Source organism: Dermacentor variabilis, chromosome 1 (assembly GCF_050947875.1).
Source record: "Dermacentor variabilis isolate Ectoservices chromosome 1, ASM5094787v1, whole genome shotgun sequence".
In the NCBI taxonomy this organism is placed as follows: domain Eukaryota; kingdom Metazoa; phylum Arthropoda; class Arachnida; order Ixodida; family Ixodidae; genus Dermacentor; species Dermacentor variabilis.
The window spans coordinates 271,863,357-271,882,957 of NC_134568.1; the positions used below are offsets into that span (position 1 = coordinate 271,863,357).

The 19,601-nt window shown below is 41.3% G+C and overlaps 1 protein-coding gene across 5 annotated transcripts in view; it reads left to right on the forward strand.

Annotated features, from left to right (window-relative positions):
* Positions 1-19,601, forward strand: part of LOC142564684 (DDB1- and CUL4-associated factor 11) — a 118,372-nt gene that overhangs the window by 58,398 nt on the left and 40,373 nt on the right. For all 5 annotated transcript variants that reach the window (XM_075675831.1, XM_075675806.1, XM_075675822.1 and 2 more), the window contains 3 exons: positions 6,495-6,595; positions 15,179-15,281; positions 18,446-18,489. In XM_075675831.1, the coding sequence (XP_075531946.1) occupies positions 6,495-6,595; positions 15,179-15,281; positions 18,446-18,489 (248 nt within the window). The remainder of the gene's footprint in view (positions 1-6,494; positions 6,596-15,178; positions 15,282-18,445; positions 18,490-19,601) is intronic.

Genomic DNA, 19,601 nt, shown 5'->3' on the forward strand with positions numbered 1-19,601 from the left:
AATAGGTCGAACACGAATATAGGTAGACGCCTGTATGTTGAACTCGCTGAGAATGTAAAAAATTTAACTCAATATAGGTTGACCCATATCTCTGGAAAAATGAAAAACTTTGAACATGACACAACTTTATTTACCATAAGCTCGGCTACTAAATCTAGCTAGGTGATGCCACAAGCTGCGTCCTCGTCAGAACTGCCAGGAGAGTACTTGTCGGATGCTTTGCAGGTGTCCTCTGCACCTTAAACAATGTCGTCCTCGGTGCCGTCGAGTGCATTGAATATGCAGCATTTCTTAAAGCCAGTCTGGATAATCTCTAGACTGGCTATACTGAGGAACTTCATTCGTTTGGTACTTTTGCTAGCTTTGTTCGAAAAATCTCATTTTAGGTAACATTTGCAAAAGAAATAAAAAAAGGTCAACCTATATTCAAACAAGTACATTAATTTTCAATTGGTACAGAAAATCGCATAAAACTGCGTGCTGTGACACTCTGCTGTGAAACTTCAGCAGTAACATTGAAGCTTGCTATATAATATTGCCATGCCACATTATTGGTCTTAAAGCTGGCATTTGGTGTCTGTGCCCAACGGCAAAGGAACTCGAAATATTGGAGGAAGAAAAGAAAAAAACACGAGCTGCTGCTCCCACCTGTGTGCTGCGCACACCTTGCGCCTTTGCCACATTGCCAGCCTCTCTCCCGCCTCCCTTCCACACCTCCAAAACGCAAGTCGACAGTGCCGACAGGCATAGGCAGCTGTCGGCGGGGGTGGCCATTGGCACATTCGACTGGTGTTTCGGAGAGGTGGAAGGAAGACGAGAGAGAGGCTGGCAATGCAGCGAAGGCAGGCAACGTGCATAGCACTCGAGTAGGTGCGGCTGTTTGAGTTTTTTCTTCTTTTTTTTCCTTTCAGCGCAGACATCCAGTAGCGAGATTTAATTATTATAACCAATAATACGGCATGGAATAATCTAGCAAGCAGTTCATTTTAGTTGGGTGGATGATGTTTCCTTTTCATGAAGGTTCCTCCACCTTGCAAGACTTCCGCAAAACTGATTTCCAAACACACACAAAAGATTTTGGTGCCACGGCTGCTCATTGTTATAGTCAATATATTGTTAAAACCAATATTGTTTTAAGTGGGTTCGACTGTACGCTGAAAAAAAAAACTAGTTAAAATGGACATCCGTTGTCAGCCCCTTCAACGGTCTGAATGACTGCGCATCCTAAATGTTGCCTTCTACATTGTGATCTTTCTCTGTTTTATGCTGCTTTAGTAAGCTGTGTGAATACAGAAAAACCTCCTTTAAATGTACGTTTAAATAAGTAATTCCGGTCTAAATTATCAATTCCCCACACTGTCGCCACTGAACCTAATATATTGGCTGACCACTTAAGCCGTAGTCACTTAACGCATGCCAAATGGTTAGTGCATAGTATTTCATTTTTCGGCACTTACAAGCATGGAATCGGCGAAATATTTTGCCCGCAGACCGTAGATGGCAGAATTACGGCGCACAAATCTTTCCCAGACTGCAGTCACCACTGATAGTGATGTCAAAGCATAGTGGCCATGATGTGCTTCCTGCTCCCATAGCTTCTAGCATTTCCGCACCATCATCATGAATGACGAAGTGGATGATGGCCCTTCTGTATCCGATACAGCTAGTGCGTAGACTGTCATAAGGGCATTCACAGAGAAGCGGGGGCCTGATGGAGAAACTGGCTCATGGCCTTGCTGAGTTTGAGGATATCGTCGTCACTGCAAGGCCGCCATGGCAGCAAGTGAAAATCAGATTTTTTGCTGCCTTCTCGCAAATAAAACTTGTCTGCATGTGTCTGTTTGAGTGAGAATTAACATGTTTTTCAGCCGGTAAGTCTATAGCCTTTCTTTCATCTGCCATTGTGAGTTAATTTTTGTTTAAGTTGAAGTTGAATTTATTTTCATCAGCACGTACAAACAGTAGTACAAACAGGTGAAGTATAATTGTACAATCGGAGCTCCCAAAGTAAAAACTGTCGGGGGGATCTCCTAAACAGGAAACAAATGGGGGTTAGTACAATTGTGGCAACAGTAGCAGGCTACATCATACAAAGGTTGTGTTTTTAAGGAAAAAAAAAATGGATAAAAAGAAGGAAAAAAAAAACAGCTTTGAATACAAAAGTGTGGTTGTAGTGTGTGGAACATGCAACGCGGAAAAGTCATCAGGAACAAAAAAACAGCGTTTTAATACGAAGCGATGGCGGTAGCATGGGGAACAAGCAATGCTGTAAAATATTGACAGGAATAGAAAATAAAGAATATATATAAAAAGAAAATTAGGAACACTACAGTACAGATATATTTAATAATGTTTACAACGCACAATAAAAATACTAGTTCTGTAACGAGTTAATATACGCCTTAACTTTGCGCTTGAAGGCTTCACATGCACGATTTGATATCGGACGGAATCGAATTCCACAATGATATACCATTGAAAACATGACAGTAAATTTCCCATAGTTAGTTCGAATTTTAGGAAGGAGTAAATTGTGACGTGCGGAAAGCCTTGTGTTATTATTACTAGTGAGGTTAGTACGGGTAAAACTTTCAATACCTAGCTCCGTATTTATGAGGTGGAACTTTATTAGCAACAGCTTACGATTGAATAACATGCGCAAGGGGAGAAGGTTTAGGGAACTAAAAATGGGAGCAGAGTGAGACGTAGAAGATAAATTGTACCGCTTGCTTTTGTAAAGCTTCTACTTGGTGGAGATGAGTGAAGTATGTATTACCCCATGATGGAGAGGCAATATGAAAGATGATTGTGTATATACGCGTAATACAAAGACAAGAGAATACTTGGCTCAAAAAAGGAGCTCGATTTGATAATCACGTGAATGCCAAAATAAATTTTTTGATCAAGAGATTGGGCATGGTGGTTGAATTTTAAGTGCTCATCTAAGATAATGCCTAGAAATTTTGTTGATCCAGATCTTATGATTATGTGATTGTTAAGAGATACGACTAAGGAATCTATGAATAATGTTTGAGGGGAATGAAATACCATAAATGTTGTCTTTGATAGATTGTTATATGTAACGTGTTTTTCAGGCACCATGCGTGACCATTAATGAGGTCATTGTTTAATTTGTTTGCTAGTGTGACAGAATTTTGGTCTGATACGAAAACGGTTGTGTCATCAGCATAGAGGAGGCTGTGGGCATGCGTTAATATTTGTAACAAATCATTAATGAAAAATAAAAATAACAATGGCCCAAGTATTGATCCCTGAGGGACGCCTCTATTAATAACTTTAGGTGAAGAGAAGGAACTGTTTACTTGGACTATTTGTGGTCGGTCTGTTAGGTAGTCCCGAATTCACTGCAAAGGCGGGCCAGAAATGCCATAAGGTTCTAGTTTGTGTAGGAGGATGAGGTGGTTAATTGTATCGAACGCTTTAGTGAAATCAATAAAGGAAGCACCAAATATAGGCCTTCGTCTATATCTAATTTAACTTTGTCATAAACGTAATAAGTGCAAGTTCAGTTGACAAATGCTCTCTAAAACCAAATTGATACGGAGATAATAGCTTAAATTTGGATAAGTAATTAGTTAAACGCTTGTGAATAAGTTTTTCAATTACCTTGCTAAAGAAAGGCAAAACGCAAATAGGACAATAATTATTCAAACACTCTCGCTTACCTTTATAAAAATAGGGATTACCTTACCCATTTTGAGGCTTTTGGGAAAGACGCCATCTTTAAATAATTTATTTATTACATCGGCAAGTACCGGTGAAATTTCTTTATGCACAAGCCTAATGTTCGACGGTCGGATGAGGTCAAGGCCGGGCCCAGTTGTTTTGAGTGATGTTATGATACTACAAACTTCTTGTGAAGTTGTACGGTATAAATAAAATGAATAGGGACTGCGTGGTAAACTAGGTAAGGGTAATTCATGCTGTAGATCAACTATAGCACTAAAATGGTTACTGAAAGCATTAGCGATGTCCTTAGGGTCGGTTAAATTAACTGAATTGTAGCTGACGCATGATATGCCATTATCAGTGGTATTAGTGTTTAAAAATTCCTTAATAACTCGCTAGTTTTGTCCGGTGTTGTTTCCATTTTGTCTAATCTTGTTTTCATAGTAATTAAGCTTAGCATGTTTTAGGGTGGCTGCAAGAACATTTGAATGTGCTTTTAATCGTGAACGCAATGTGTTATTAAATGGCTGAGCTTTGAGCTTCTTGCGAAGGTAGTCTTTTTTTTTTTTTTTTTACTATGGACTGCATTAAACTGTTGCTGATCTAAGGCTTTCTTGGTGTACTAAACCAGTGCGTCACGGTGAAGTTACTCATGCATAAATTATTGCACTCTGATATCTTAGCTGAAAAAGATGCAAAAGCTTTTTCTGCACATTGCTCCTGAAACACGTCAGTCCAGTCAGTCACACGAATTAGGTGAATGAATTCATTTGAATCAAAGACTGACTTGATGTTTTTTTCTAGAGAGACTAGATGTTACGGAGCCTGCGCTAAAAAATATGGTATAATGGTCTGTTATATCATAGTGTACTACACCGGCCGTGGTATTATCAGTAGGTAAGCTGGAAAGGATATGATCTATTAGAGTGCTAAAACCGCCTTGTTCACACCGAGCTGGAGTATGAATTAGCGAAGAAAATCCACAGGTAAGAAAAGTGCTAACGTATTCGGAGCATGACTGACTGTTAGGGTCAATTATATTGATGTTATGTCATCGCAATTTATAATGTCCTTGTTCTTGTCAGTTAACTTGTTCAGTAACTGCTCAAATTCTCTGCAGAACTAAAGATAAGGAGACGAAGGTGAGCAATAGATGGACGCAATTATAATATTACGATTGGTCAGCAACAAGTTACTGCTTGACTGAAAGTTACTTTGATCTACTTCTAACCAAACAGATTTGCAGAGAGAAGTGCACAAAGTGAGGTCATGACGGCGTTTGTATGACAGTTTTGAATTTATTGATATGGCCGAACCGCCACTACGATGTCCTTTGCGATGACAGTATTCAGAAGTATAACCGGGAAGACCGTACAGATTTCCATCATGGAATGACAACCACGTCTCAGACAGGCAAATGAAAGAGAAAGCGTGGTCCAGAATGGAAAGAAACATGACAAGATCATCGTGGTGCCTACGAATACTGCAGATGTTAAGATGTGCTAAATTTTTTTCAGCAGAGAATTAGTTTGATCAAGTGAAAAAACAGACTCAGCCATGATGAATTGTAAAGATCAGTGAGTGCTGAGAAAACGACATGTGATTTTGTGAATATAGTTCGATCAGTCACACAGGAGATGCGGTGCACACGGCTGTCTTCCGACTTTCTGGTCTTGATAGCATAGTTATCGGTCCACAGAAATTTCCAACCTTTAGATTCCTTAAGGTCTAGCGCCTGCGCAAAAAGTCGCTTATTTTCCGGTGTTAGATGATCGTTGACGAAAATAGATGTTTGTGGCTTATGCGAGAGCCCAATAGTGCTCGTAGTGAGTCGGGCCTTTCATGCTTTGGATGCAAAGTCAGCCTTTTTTGTCCAATAGCAGAAATGTGCTATGATGTTAGTTCCCCGTTCAGCAGGTACACGGTAAACAATATGTATATCAGCAGAAGCCACAGGGCAGGCGATCTTTTCGCCCAAGACCTGTACAATTGACAGGCAGTTTGCTCAGTCTGTTTTTGAGATGGCCTTAATTTCCACATTGTGTTGCTGCAAGTACTGCTCTAGGTCACCAACTCTTTGCGTAAGGTTCTTGTTACCATCTACGAGGGACTTGTTCTCATCCCTCAAGGATTTTTCTTGCACAAGACTGTCATTCCTTGATTTCACAAATTCATACAAGTCGTTAAAAGCGACCAGGCTTTGGCGCATCTCTGTGACTGCAGAATGGAGCACTTCAATTTCCCTTGCCAGCTCGGCGTTAGTCAGCATCGCAGTTAAGCACACAGAGCAATAAACACAAGCAGAGCGAAAAGGCAGCAGTTGTGGTGGCACAGAGGGTATTTGTGAAGAGCTATGAAAAAATAAATAAAACACTAACCTGCGCAAGAATTTAGACAATGGTTAGGACTGTAGCTTAGGCCACAGTCGCTGCCGCCAAAATGAACGCCGTCCAGAGCCAGCCACTTAAGAAGGCTTGACCTTGCCGGCAGCCATTGCACGCAGCGCAGTTGTCTCGACACGTGTCCGCCTTGATAGTAGGTGCTGTCGAAGTGCTGTATCTTGAGCTCAGATGGCTACGTAATCTGCGCAAGAATTTAGACAATGGTTAGGACCATAGTTTAGGCCACAACCACTGCTGCCGAAATTACACATAGCTTAGTACATAGCTTAGTGTGTACCTGATCCATGTTCCGTGCCAACTATGTATTAATGAGGTTTTGCTGTAGCTACCAATTTAAAGAAATGAAGGTGACTTGCAATACTTTTTTGTTGTTACTGATGTGTATGCTTCATTTGCCATTAGGTTCCTGCCAAACTTCCAAGCAGATGAAGTGTTCTACCCAAGCAAAGCTTTTTGTGGAACGTTTGCCAGAAATGGTGATATATTTATGACAGCCTGCCAGGGTAAGCCTCAACGGTAATTACTCAAGTGCAGAAGAATGTTGCTGTCAATTATATTAGTTTTAAAGTATACCTAAGTTCTTTTGTCGTTTAGCATGTTCAGAAACATCCGATGGAGTTCTTTCCATGATGTTATCGTTTACATTTTATTTTTATGCTATGAAAGAAAAAAAACATGAAAAAGAAAGATGTCACTGTGTATCTGCAGACCTGAATTGCAGTACTCTTGGTAGTGTATCAAAAAAGGCTTGCATACCAATAAAAAAAAAAAATTTGCCTCAGCGTCCATCAAAAGCCAGACAACCACTTCAGCATGTTCGTTGTGAAAATGGGAAGCCACCATGGTCACATGATGAGCAATAGGCGGGCACTGAAAGGCAATGAAAACATTTTACTTTGCTTCGCTTGTAGCCAGCATGCAAGCAGCATTTCTGAACGCTCTTTAAAGCACTGCCTTCAAGGTGCACAAATTAAAGGTGCACAAATTAAAGGTGACACCCACCCCCCCTTTTTTTTCAGGCTAACTAAGCACACTGCAAATGATATACTGAGTAATTCAATACAAATGTCAACAATATGCTGCTGGTCACACTCTCCTACGATATACCACATCTAAAAAATGTTTTGTTTGAGCCATGTGAAATGTCTAATTTGTGTAGGTAGTAAATGGCAACAAAAATCAAGTAAGGAAGCACTTTCTTAGTGTATTGTTGCTCACAAGCTGTAAAGCATTACCTGGAATGAATAGTGCAGGTTGCCTGTTTTTCTTTTCGGCAAGTCCCCTTGTCAGAATGTTGGCTGTTGCCTTGTTCTTATTTTTTGAAGCAGGAGCATTCACCCATTCATATATATTTTTCACTTTGATAATGTAAACTTAGTCATTGTGTTTCAGAGTCACTGATGTGCTTGTGTGCTACTGTATGTAGCAGTCTGGTTTTGGCAAGGCAGACTTTTGGGAAGTCTTAGCACTAAGTAAAATAAGTGGTATTCTTAGAAGCAAATCATGCTCGTGTGAGTAAGTCGTAGGCGGCATTCCCCTAGGCAGGCTGTACAATTTGGCCCTTGTTTACACACAGCCTGATGTACTTCTGTCAGAATAAGGGTCGTGACTACTGTGATAATATGCAGGCTTTCAACCTCCACCGGCCACAAAACAAAATGCACATTTAAAACTTCTGTACTAGTTTTTAATGCCTAACACTCCATCTCTTTTAGTTACTATGAGTGTGGGGATACCAAGTAGTAGCTCTGGAATGTCTTATTTGGTAAAATAATAGCAAAATTTCCCACAGGCTTAAATGATTACAAATTTTCTTGCAAAAAAAAAAGAAACAAAGAAGAAAAGAACCAGCTCTTGTACGGAGGGTGCATGCTCGAGAGTGCTGTACTGTAAACACAGTAACTTTCATAAAAGTGTCCATTTTCACATTTCCAAGGGGCCCTGAAACACTTTTTATTGAAGTCAAGAAATGTGTTTGAAGTTAAAATAGACTATTTCAGGAATACTTTGCAGCAAAATGTACTTTGATGCGCTCAGCAGAAGCGGAGTGATTGGCAGTCAAAGATCATCTTTGATCCCCTTCACGATGTTCCCGCTCCTCTTTCAATGCCTTGCACTGCGGAGACTATGGCAGAGCGGTGTGGTGTCCACAATGCTCCACCTACTGAATGTCACCGTTGTGCCCATTTCGAATTTGATTTTAGATGTACACGTAGATGCCACTACTTCCGACATTGGAGCTTATGACTTGCTAAACTCGGAGGCTATCTGTCACCTTATGGTTGAGTTCATGGTGTTTCCACAGGTGCCTTATCCCTTCACTGTGCTGATAGCTATACGTGGCTGTATTTTCTTGCACTGAGTGGCATGAGTAGCACACTTCCTTTCACACTTATCTCTGCGGAAATCACATAATTTATGAGGGTTGAACAAAACGTCATCTTTATGTTCTCTTGTGCAAGTACATCGGTAGCATGCACATTGGCTAAAGGTGCAAATATAGCTTCATGTGACACAGACGCATGCCACGCATGGCGCAGTTACACTACGGTGGCCGTCGTTCAACTCCATATTGGCTATACAGTCTAGCATCCGGCACTGTCAGCATGACTGTCGCGCTTTGGCGGGGGAATAGAACATGTCTTATATCACGCCAGAGCCGCTAGACGAGAGTGCATCGTGTGCTAGTTCGGCTGGTCGGCAGCTTGCTGGTCTATACGCGCTTCTGCGCAAATTGCTTGTCACCCCCTCGCTTTCTTATTTTTTTTTAACACTTCCTTCTCCCCTAGTAAAAGACAGACTGCAGCCTAGCTAACATCTCCTCTCGAAAGCAGTAGCGATATAGTCGAATCTATTTTCAATGTGTATCAGGGCCATCTAAAGGTCTCGTTGCTACAAAGACTCATATAGTTCGGGTGCATTGAAGCAAGTGTGCTGAATTTGCGCCTCTGCAAAATACAGTTCTCACTTGCTGCACACATGTGCGCATGCATTAATTGCAACAGCTGACCGCTGCACTGCTGCGGGCAATGACAATGTGCCAAACTATACAGGGGGCAAATTTTAGTCAATCCTGGCATTATCGGCAAGACGTATGCGATTTCGCCGGTCACTGCATGGCGTGCTTGAAACGCCGAACTATATCCATGCTTTAAGCAATAGATGCCACTCTCTGGACTCGCATTGAAAAGATTCCTAACATTACAAGCTTCAATCATGATGGCAACTCGACTGGAAGGTGTGCAACTCGGGCAGCAGACAACCTATTCCAGTCAGATGTTGGTGCTCAGGCCTACTTACCATGCACCTGGAGCTACATTACCAAGAAATGCATGCGGTTGTCCTCAGTGAGCCCTATCGGGCTTGTCGCGGCACGCCGCGGCAGCCATAGTAGTGTCTACACTACACAGTACATGACCTCCAAAATTCCGTGCACCTGCGCAGCAGATGCAGCTTTATGCAACTGTAGACACAATGTTTGCTATGTGCACAACAGGGCTAGAGTGAGCATATGCTGGCAAGCATACGTGGGACCTGACCTTAAGCTTTGCGTGGTTAGAAGCCTAGTGGAGTGTTAAAAGCTAATACAGTGAAACCTCGTTGAACCGTAGTTGGCCTGAGCTCGGAAAAAGTATGTACTAAACGGTAGTAGTGCTTAACCGAAAAAGCATGAGATTGCCCACTTACCTGTCAAAAACGGAAGAGAGAATGTGATGAAAGAGGAAAAAACATGCAGTATTTATTTGCTTCGCGTGACAAAAGTGTTATTTTCGTTTGATGCCGCGGCGGCCTAGCAACAACGACAGCGGCCTCAAACTTACTGAAGCTGCAAGCCAGCTTTTCAACCAGCCCCCTCTTCTCGGCAAACACTCGCATTGCAGATTCCTCGTTAGTGTTGCATATTCTCCGTGCGTGGGCGCGGTAGCCTTGCAGAAGTTGCGGGGCACCTTTTAATTGTGGGTAGCTGTTCTCGTCACAACGGTTGCATTCGTGAGACTGATGTAATGCGCAGCTTCTGCCACTGTCGGGCCTGATTCGCCCGTGCTGTCACTTTCCGTGTCATCCTTATCACTGTCGCTAGGCGACACTTCGGCAAAACAGAGGCAACAATGACGAAAAGTCGAACCTCGCAGCTGACATCTCTTCGCGGTCGCAGCAGCGCTGCCAAGCAACTTCTTCACATTCCAGATGCCACACACCGTAGTCAACAGTAGACCCATGTCGCGTGCCAGCACCGACTTCTTCGTGTCATGTTCGACAGCACGAACGATGTCTAATTTTTCTTCTATGCTGAGCACCCGGCATCTTTTTTATCCGAGCTTCGGCATGACGCGAGTCTTCACGTAAATGACGCCACAACGCTCTCTTGGTACGGCGCCGAAATGACGGCTGATGTTGATTTAGCTTCACGCGCAAACACACAGGGCGCTTGGAGGCCGTGGTTCAGATCTCTGAGGCTTGTTGTTCTGCCGGGCCGCCTGATGCAGACGAAGCACTGCCGTGTTTGTGCGACGAAAAGTGGGAACACTATGTGTTAACCGATACGTACGCAATAAGCTGGTACGGTTTATGCGGATACAAAACACATTATGTTCAATGGCCGCTGAGTTGGGGATTTGACTTCACTACTTTTAAAACGAAACTACTGTTTAAGCGGGTACGATTTAACGAGGTTTTACTGTATAAATTAGCGATAGCCGTCATCTCTGACACCGATAACCAGTGTGGCAAAAGTTTAATTTCTATGCCGGCGGCTTAGTGTGAGCAGACAGTAGTCGACTTCTTCCGGAAGTACGTAATTTTTATCAAAATTCTCTATGCAGATTTTCGCTTACTTCAGCCTGTTTAGTAAACTGTGTCAATAAATTTACGCAGTAACAGTAGGAAGAAGCGCATTGATCCAAACAGCCTTCTTGATTGATGTCAGCTATCGGCCAATAGCAGCCACCTATGAGGACCTTGCATATGATGACATTTGCAAAGGGCCAGCAGCTTTGAAATGGGTGAGAAGAAGGCTTTGTTTGAAAAGAGAGTGTTTAAGAAAAAGGTGACTTAGTGCTCCACTTTTGAGCTCCACGTTCCACGCATGGCTGTAATAGTTGGCTGACATGTTCACAGCAGCATATGTTATCCACAGACTGTGTTTTTTCACCATACCCAAGGTGTCCATCAGGGCCCCTTTAAAAGTAAAGAGCACTGTTTAGCTTAAATATTGGTATTGGCCAAATTGGGATGTTTTGAATATTTTTCCTCAGGTCTAAGGTTTGTAGCAAAATTTCCAAGAGAAAAAAGACATAATGAACTTCAGTACCAGGTGTCATGTTACAGCATGTATAACATGACACCTGGTGCCAAGTGAACAGCATTTTGCCCTGTGCATTTTAATAATTTCAGTGTTACCTTCATACCTGATGAAAAATAACAATACAACCAAACCTACTGTGCAGCTACAGCTCAAACCAAGATTCTGCACTCACTAGACGCACCTAGACATGTGGAGTTTATACTGAGTGGTTGGTGTACGCCCCCTGAATAAGCTAACTGGAGCAAAAAATTCCTCTTCTCTTGGCTTCTCCTTTTCAGAGTCTCCTCAGCACATGCGCCTTCCCTCGCCACTCATCCTCTCAGTTAGCCCTTCTCGCGACGATCGCACTGTGCAGCAATGAGATCGACGCAATATCCGGATCCATGATCCCTGTGATCATGGGACTGCGCACCGTGATCAAGAGCAACTGTCATAGTGCCAGTGCAAGTCGAAACAAAACAGCAAAGAAAACAAAAAGCATGGCCAGCAGTCTGCACAAATGGCGCCAGCACAATCACGTGACTCTACTGAACCAATGGAGAGACGTGGATAGGCCCCAGACCTCCTCACCTCCCTCACTCGTCGGCTCGGGCAGCAAGATAAATGAATGCCACTACCTTAAGTTATATTCAGCAGGATTAATTAAGTGCGTGCTGGTGCCATTTGTGCAGACTGCTGGCCATGCCTTTTGTTTTCTTTGCTGTTTTGTTTCGATTTGCACTGGCATTATGACAGTTGCTCTTGATCACGGTGCGCAGCCCCACGATCACAGGGATCATGGATCCGGATATTGCGTCGATCTCATTGCTGCACAGCATGATCATCGCGATCAAGAAGGGCAAACTGAGAGGACGAGTGGCGAGGGAAGGTGCATGCACTGAGGTGACTTTGAAAAGGAGAAGCCAAGAGAAAAGGAATTTTTGCTCCAGTTAGCTTATTCAGGGGGCGTACACCAACCACTCAGTGTAAACTCCACATGTCTAGGTGCGTCTAGTGAGTGCAGAATCTTGGTTTGAGCTGGTTAGTGCTGTCCACATTAATGAGAAATGTCTTTGAATAAACCACTGTGGTGTTCATTAATCCTAGCTTCTTCACAACTTCTAATGGAAAACATCTCCAGTCACTTCACCAGTGCTTAATACAAAAATAACATGAAAATTATCATAAAGCTGTTGTTGGCCGCTTCTTCAATGCTACAGAATGTAAGGTTTTGTGATGGTTACCCCAATTCATTATTATAATCCTCTAAATAAAATTTGTGTGCTCCAGATTGCTCCAATAATGGTTTTTGTGCTATAGACTGCTCCAAAATGAGAATTGGTCTTCTCCAATCTGCTCAAGAATGAAACTTTATCTGCTCCAAAATTAAATTTTATCTGCTCCAAAAATTGCTACAAAATGGCTTCAGGTATATCGAACCCACATATAACAAATTATTGTATACGTCGAACAGCTGTAAAATCCCCTTCAAAATTTTTTTGTAACATTTTTATTTTATATATTGAATTAGGTACCTATATATCAAACTTTTTTGTGATCCCCTTCAAATTCTATATATCCGGGTTCGACTGTACTTCGGTATGTGTTTAAATATTCGTAGGTTCTAGGTAATGAGCAAAACGAGAACAAGGCGAAAGTAGGAGCCAACGTTTCAACAAGGGGACTCGTCTTTTTCAAGGCGACATATGCTCTCCTCAGCAGAGTATATATGGGTACTGTTCTTCTAAAGGGGGGAGAGGGTAAGGCAGGTGGATGAGGCAAAGACCGAGTGTGTGTTAGCGGCGAGGGTGTAAAATTAAAAATAAGTGCACTACCGAATGTCTGTACAGGAATGTGAAGTAGCATCATGTGTCGGCCGGTTGACATGCCACTGTGGGTTCCTCTTTTCGTGGAAGGGGCCTGGATGGCGGGGGAGGGAGGGAATTATCTGCTGCGCTGGAGGTCAGTTAACTATTGTCTTTCTGAAAGAGAGAATAAAAGTAGCGGCAGAAAATGGTGCTCGTGGAAAAAAAAGCCTAAATATATAAATAAAGAATACAAGAAATTAGTGAAAGAAAAGGGAGGTTGGAATATTATTGACAACCCATTAACAAAAAAACTAAGCAACCCAATGAAAAATAACTAAGTGCTGTTACCTATATTTCGAAATTTAGCATAGCGAATATATTCTAAAGCTCCCTTTGAAATGTTAATGCCTGTTGGTTGCAATGTCTAGACTTTTGGATGAAATATGATTCTCGGTATTTTCTGTATCGCACAGAACAGAAACGTGACTGTAGTACGTAGAGTTTAAGTTCATCAAAGTTATGACCTGGTTGGCTAAAATGCTCGGCGACGGCTTTGGGAAGTCCCTTAGCTGTGCCCGCGCAATGTCCGTTTAACCTGGCGTTGATTGATTGTCCTGTTTCACCAGTATATTTTTTCTTACAGAAAGAATATTCAAGCATATAAATTACATCAGAACTTTTGCTAGTAAAGCTAATTTTCACTTTGTGTGCATAGCTATTTGTGGTGCTTTTAATTTTAATGTCACTTTGAAGGTGCTTGCAGGCTTTGCACCTAGGGCGAGAACATGCTTTGATTAAGGGGGGGGGGGGGGTGATGTTGAATGACTTTTGCATGCGCTAACATGTCTGTAATGTTTCTGTTGTGGCGATAGCTAACCCTTGGTACATCCGAGAATACTTATCTCAAATGCTCATTACGTGATAATATTGGGTCATATTTTCATAGGGTGTTGTTTATGTTTGAGAGGGCATTACAATATTTTGTTATAAGGGCTGAAGGTCTCTCAAATTCTGGTATAGGTTGTTTCTTAGCTAATTACGACTGCCTCTCTAATCTTGACACAACGTCATAAGCCTGGTTGAGAGCAATTTGTGGATAGTTTATTTTCGCTAGTGTTACTTTAAAATCATTTAGGTGATGGATATAATCATTGCCTTTGCTACAGATTCTTCTTATTCATTTTGCTTGTCCGACAAAGATTCCTCACTTGCAGTGTCGCAGGTGATGACTGGTGTAGTCTAAATACTGCTGGCTATTCTTAGGCTTCTGGTAATTAGTCGTTTAGTTATCTTTTATTGGATTGCTTAGTTGTTATTGGGTTGTCAATAATATTCCAACCTCCCTTTTTTTTCACTAATTTATTTCGTTCTTTGTTTATATATTCATTCTTTTTTCTTCCTCGCGCTTATCAGTTCACTTATCAATCCCCCCCCCCCCCCACTGTCCAGGCCCAGGCCCTTTCCACGAAAAAAGGAACCCACAGTGACACATCAATCAACTGACACGTGGTGCTAACTCCCATTTCTCCACCGACATTTAGTAGAACACCTCTCTTTTCAATTCTGCACCCTTGCCGCTAACACACCCTCGGTCGTTGCCTCGCCCACCCGCTTCAACCACTCTCCCCTTTAGAAGAACCGTACCTATACATACTGTGTCGAGGAGAGCGTATGTCACCTTGAAAAAGACAAGTCCAGTTGTTGAAACATTGGCTCCTGCTTTCACCTTGTTCTTGTTTTGCTCATCATATTGAATTTCCATCTCCCGCATTCCCTGTGTTTTCCCTAGGCCCTAAGTAGCAGCTAGGTCCTAGGTAGTGCAAGGAAAGAGGGAACTGTCTTGTTTATTTTATGCTTTTGTTATCTGTAGCTGTTGTTTTTTTTTTGTACACCACGGTGCTATTATTTCATGACTAAAGCTTGTCATTGTTTTATGGATTTTGCCAATGGTATTATTGTTTTGCTGTGCTTCAAGTTCAATTCACATTGTGCAGACTGTGTGATACGCATCTATGACACAAGCCAAGGTGACTTCAAGCTGTTCAAGTCTGTGTCTGCTCGAGATGTGGGTTGGAGTATTCTTGACATGGCTGTTAGGTGGGTTACAGCTGCTTCATGCACCCTCTGCAAATGCAGCTTTTTATTTTGAATAGAACTGTGTATTTATGTCTAGAAATGTTAAGGCAAAGGAGATGATAAGCGTGAAAGTTGGCATTGGTAGCATTAGAATTTGGCTTGTTAGTTCATTCAGTTTTCAACAGCCCCAAACACAATCGGTACAGAGAGAAGATGCACGATCGGGACAGAGAGAAGATGATGCACAATCACTGACTTCCAACTACTATACCTAGTACACATATAAAAAAATGAATTATTTCTCTTATGCCATGTCCTTCTGTCCATTTACTCCTAGACGTGCCAACTCCTTGTTTGAAAGTACCAGTGATGTCAGACTAATGTACGATGTGCCTAAGAGACACTTCATTTGGTTCCAAAATTTCACAAGTTACCGGATTATGTCTGTGCAGAATGTTTCTTTGTGTTTATAATCTGGACCACTATTGCACTGCTGGCAATGGAATACCAGTCATGTATTCCTTTTGCTTCTGAAATTATCCTCATGCTTGTTAAGCCTATCATTAGGCTTATCATCCTCATGCTCGTTGGGCCTATCCTCAGCTCATTAAGCCTGTTTGCTTGTATAAACACAAGCACTGAACAGCAGTGCTTGTGTTTGGACATCTTTCTGCAAACCATTTCTTCCCGCCCTTCGGTGCTTTGCACTGCATTCACACTGCAAGTTCCACAAGGCACATGCAATCCTCTACCAATTGAGCTACAGCTGCCGCAGTAGCATTGTTTACTGTCTTGAGTCTTTGTGTACATGTACTAAACCTAGCCCAGAGAGTGTTACCCAACGTCACTCATGATCATGGTGGTCGATAAAGAACATCCTTTCAGCCTGCTTAATGAACAAAGTCGTGGCGTATGTCTAGTGTTAAAGAACACCGTACAACAGATCCTTGCGGACAACGTTGTTTTACACGTCTTGCATGAGCGCAGTTGTCAAAAATCAAACATTGTGCCTGCCATGCTTTCAGAGCGTTCCAGGCTTTTTGTTTGTCAAGTAGTGGTAGTTGGGATCAATTCTTACGATGCTGAACCAGCCTATACATAATTATGCTGAACTTTGGTATTGGCGTATCGCAGCTGGAAGCGCCATATCAGCAACAAGATTTCTATGTGTTTATTTTTGTCGGGACTCGTGGCAGTTGTCAGCGTGTTTTGGCTGACTTTAGCAGCCAAGTAGGTTTATTTACCATGTTTAAAAAGTGAAGGACCCCTTTATGTTGATTACCAGATTATTGTTACTCACAAAATATTAATTTATGCTCACTAACCTTTGCTTGCAAGAGGAGATTTTACTGTTTCTGTTCACCCCTTGGCAACCAACAGTATATTTCAGAATGTTTCATGTTTTGCATGAGGAGGCTCAAGATTGAATTCAAACCTGTCTATTTTAGAGAAAACACATTTATGTACGGTCATCCCATGAAGTTAATAACATCAATGTTGTGAGAGAAAATGGTAGGTCAAGAACACGCATGCCGTTCCTCACTGTTCCATCATACAGGCTACTATACTGCTTGTCTGTTGCCATTTTCTCAAACTGATGGAACTAACTGTTGAGAATGGTGCAGCCAAGCAGCTGTGGTATTTACCATGTCCTTGTACAATTAAGACTTAGCATTTTAAGTACCAAGCCTAAGCCGTACTGGATCAAGCCACAACTGCTTCTTTGCTCACCGAAGATGAGCCATGCTCATCAACTCAATTCGTGTTGTGAATTTAAATTTAGGCACTTGAACATATTCATCTATGCTTTCGATTCCTTTCGGTATCATCAATCTATATTCAGATAATTGAGTTCAAACCTTACAAGTGTGCGCTAAGGGAAAGCCTATGTTTCAGGTCAGATATTTTTCATCGTTTGGGGTGATCATAAAAGATAAACAGCTCATATATCTTTCAAATCTGCATGTAATGTGCAATAATTTGATAGAATGAAAAATATTGGTAAATTTTGTACACTTTACAAAAAAACTTCGAGATTTAAAAAGCTTAAGGCACATGTGTTGTTTAGCTAGTGGGATAGTTACACTTTTGGAAATATGTCATTGTTCTTTGTTCATATATGTCTTAGTTCAAGGGGAAAGTTCAGATGAAGGCAGCACATCCCCTTGTCTGTTCAAATTGTCCATGAACATTGAAGTACATGCTATATCCTTGTATCGTTGCATCACTCTCATGCCCTATGGCCTCCTGAGATAGCTGTTGTTGCAGCTGCCCCAGCAATCTGGGAGGTGGCAGTCTGCTACTCTTGGCAAGTTGAAAGGCTTCATAGAGGGTAAATTTAGGGCTGAAGGAGCAGTGTTAAAAAGCAGTGTCTGTCTGTGGGAAGAGAGAGCAAAAGCAAGAAGAGGAAAGGCAGGGAGAGTCAACCAGACAAGTACCTGGTTTGCTACCCTACACTGGTGGTAAGGGAAAGGGATAATAAAAACCAAATAAATGTGGATAAGCTGCACTTTCATTTCAACAGTGAATGTATATTGCTTTTTGTTTTTTAATAATTGACTGCTGTTGAAAAAAGAGTGTCGGGTTGATATACTAGTATGCCACGTGTAGTTGGCTCTTATTCCCAATGATGTGGTGCTGCTCCTCAGTTGCGTTTGCGACATTTCCTTTCTTATGGAAACATTTTTCTTGGCAACTGCAGTACATGTGTTGCTGTAGAATGCTAATCTACTAATATGGCGTGACTTGATTTTTTGCTGTCCCATTAGGTATTGAAGAAAAAGAAAGCCACCATATTTTTTAATGTTGCTTGTTAAACTTGTCATGTATTCAAGATTTCAAAAATCATGATTTTGAATATTACCTGTGGACTAGCATAGTCTGCAAACATCATATTATTGAATCTCCTTTCTCCAAAATATTGAGAAAGGTTTCCTGTAGCCAAAATACTAATACTATGATGAAATATTCAAGGCTACATGCCCAAATTTGTGAATTCTGCTTGGTGAAAGAAAATATGTAATGTGACAACTATGCTGCCACTTCCATAAATGGAAGCATTGCTTAAATATACTTGGAAGATGTCCTAAATCATGTATATAGAAATGTTTCTTTGATACTAGATCTTCATACCTTGCAGTCAATGTAAATGTTGCTCTTCTTTCCGTTTTTTTTTTTTTTTTCAGTCCTGATGGTCTCTGCTTCGTGTATTCAAGCTGGTCAGAATATCGTAAGTGTGCCGCTCCATAAACAGCCACTGTGTATCAAAAAAAAGAAAAAATCAAATCTGTACCCTGAGGCCAGAAGACTTGCTCAACACACTAACAATTTTTCTCTCCCTTGAGGCCCACTGCACAATGGAAAAGAAAAGAAAATGAACCTTCAAAAAGTTATTAGTTGTCTGATTCCTGCTTGATGGGATTGTATCTTACTAAATAGACACTAAAGAGAAAAACTAATTTGAGCTGTATTAGTAAATTACCCTTCTACAGTAACAAAAAAAAAACTCTTACAGAGGGAAGAGGCTTGGTAGGCCAGAGGAGATGCAAAAGTAAAAGTCGAGTGGCAACACCACTGTAAAGTTCCTGTACCATCTTGCCATGATGTTATGGATTTTTACGGTGTCTGCTCCCATCTAGTTAAATTTTTATCAGTAATGACTAACTATATTGTACTCGAAAAGAGCTAGACAGAACTTGGGAAGTTTCAAGAACTTCTAGTCAACCGCAACGGGATAAATATAAAAAAAAATTAATATGACATCTTGAAGGGGCAGTGCAAGACAACGAAGACAGAAGGCAGGAACATACAGGATAGCACTGTCCTGTGTGTTCCTGCCTTCTGTCTTCGTCGTCTTTCACTGCCCCTTCAAAATGTTCAACCAATACCAACTTGCCCAAACGTCGATCCTTCTTAAATATGACATAGTAACACTGGGTTTCTGGCACGGAATCAAAAAAGGAAGATTGAACTTTTTGTCCATTTTATCGTCTAATATTCAACATATTACTGCAATGTTGACAAAAATGGAGTTTTTAAAGAATAACTTAAGATTATCCAGTCTAAGCTGATATAGTGTTTATGTATGGTATCCCTTTAACACTTTGCTTGCAACTATATAATGCAGTTGTCGAGATCTGCTGAAAACTTTAGAATTTGGAAGTATTTTTAAAGCTTTAAAGTCGTAAAATATTTATGACTATATTTGGAAATCATTTTTATTAAGATTTCACTTCTTGTTCCACAACACCTGAACCCCTCGTGTTACATCTACTCACAAAAAATGTAATTCAAAACTTGTCGACTTGTCCAGTAATGACAGCACAACATTCAAAACTCTTT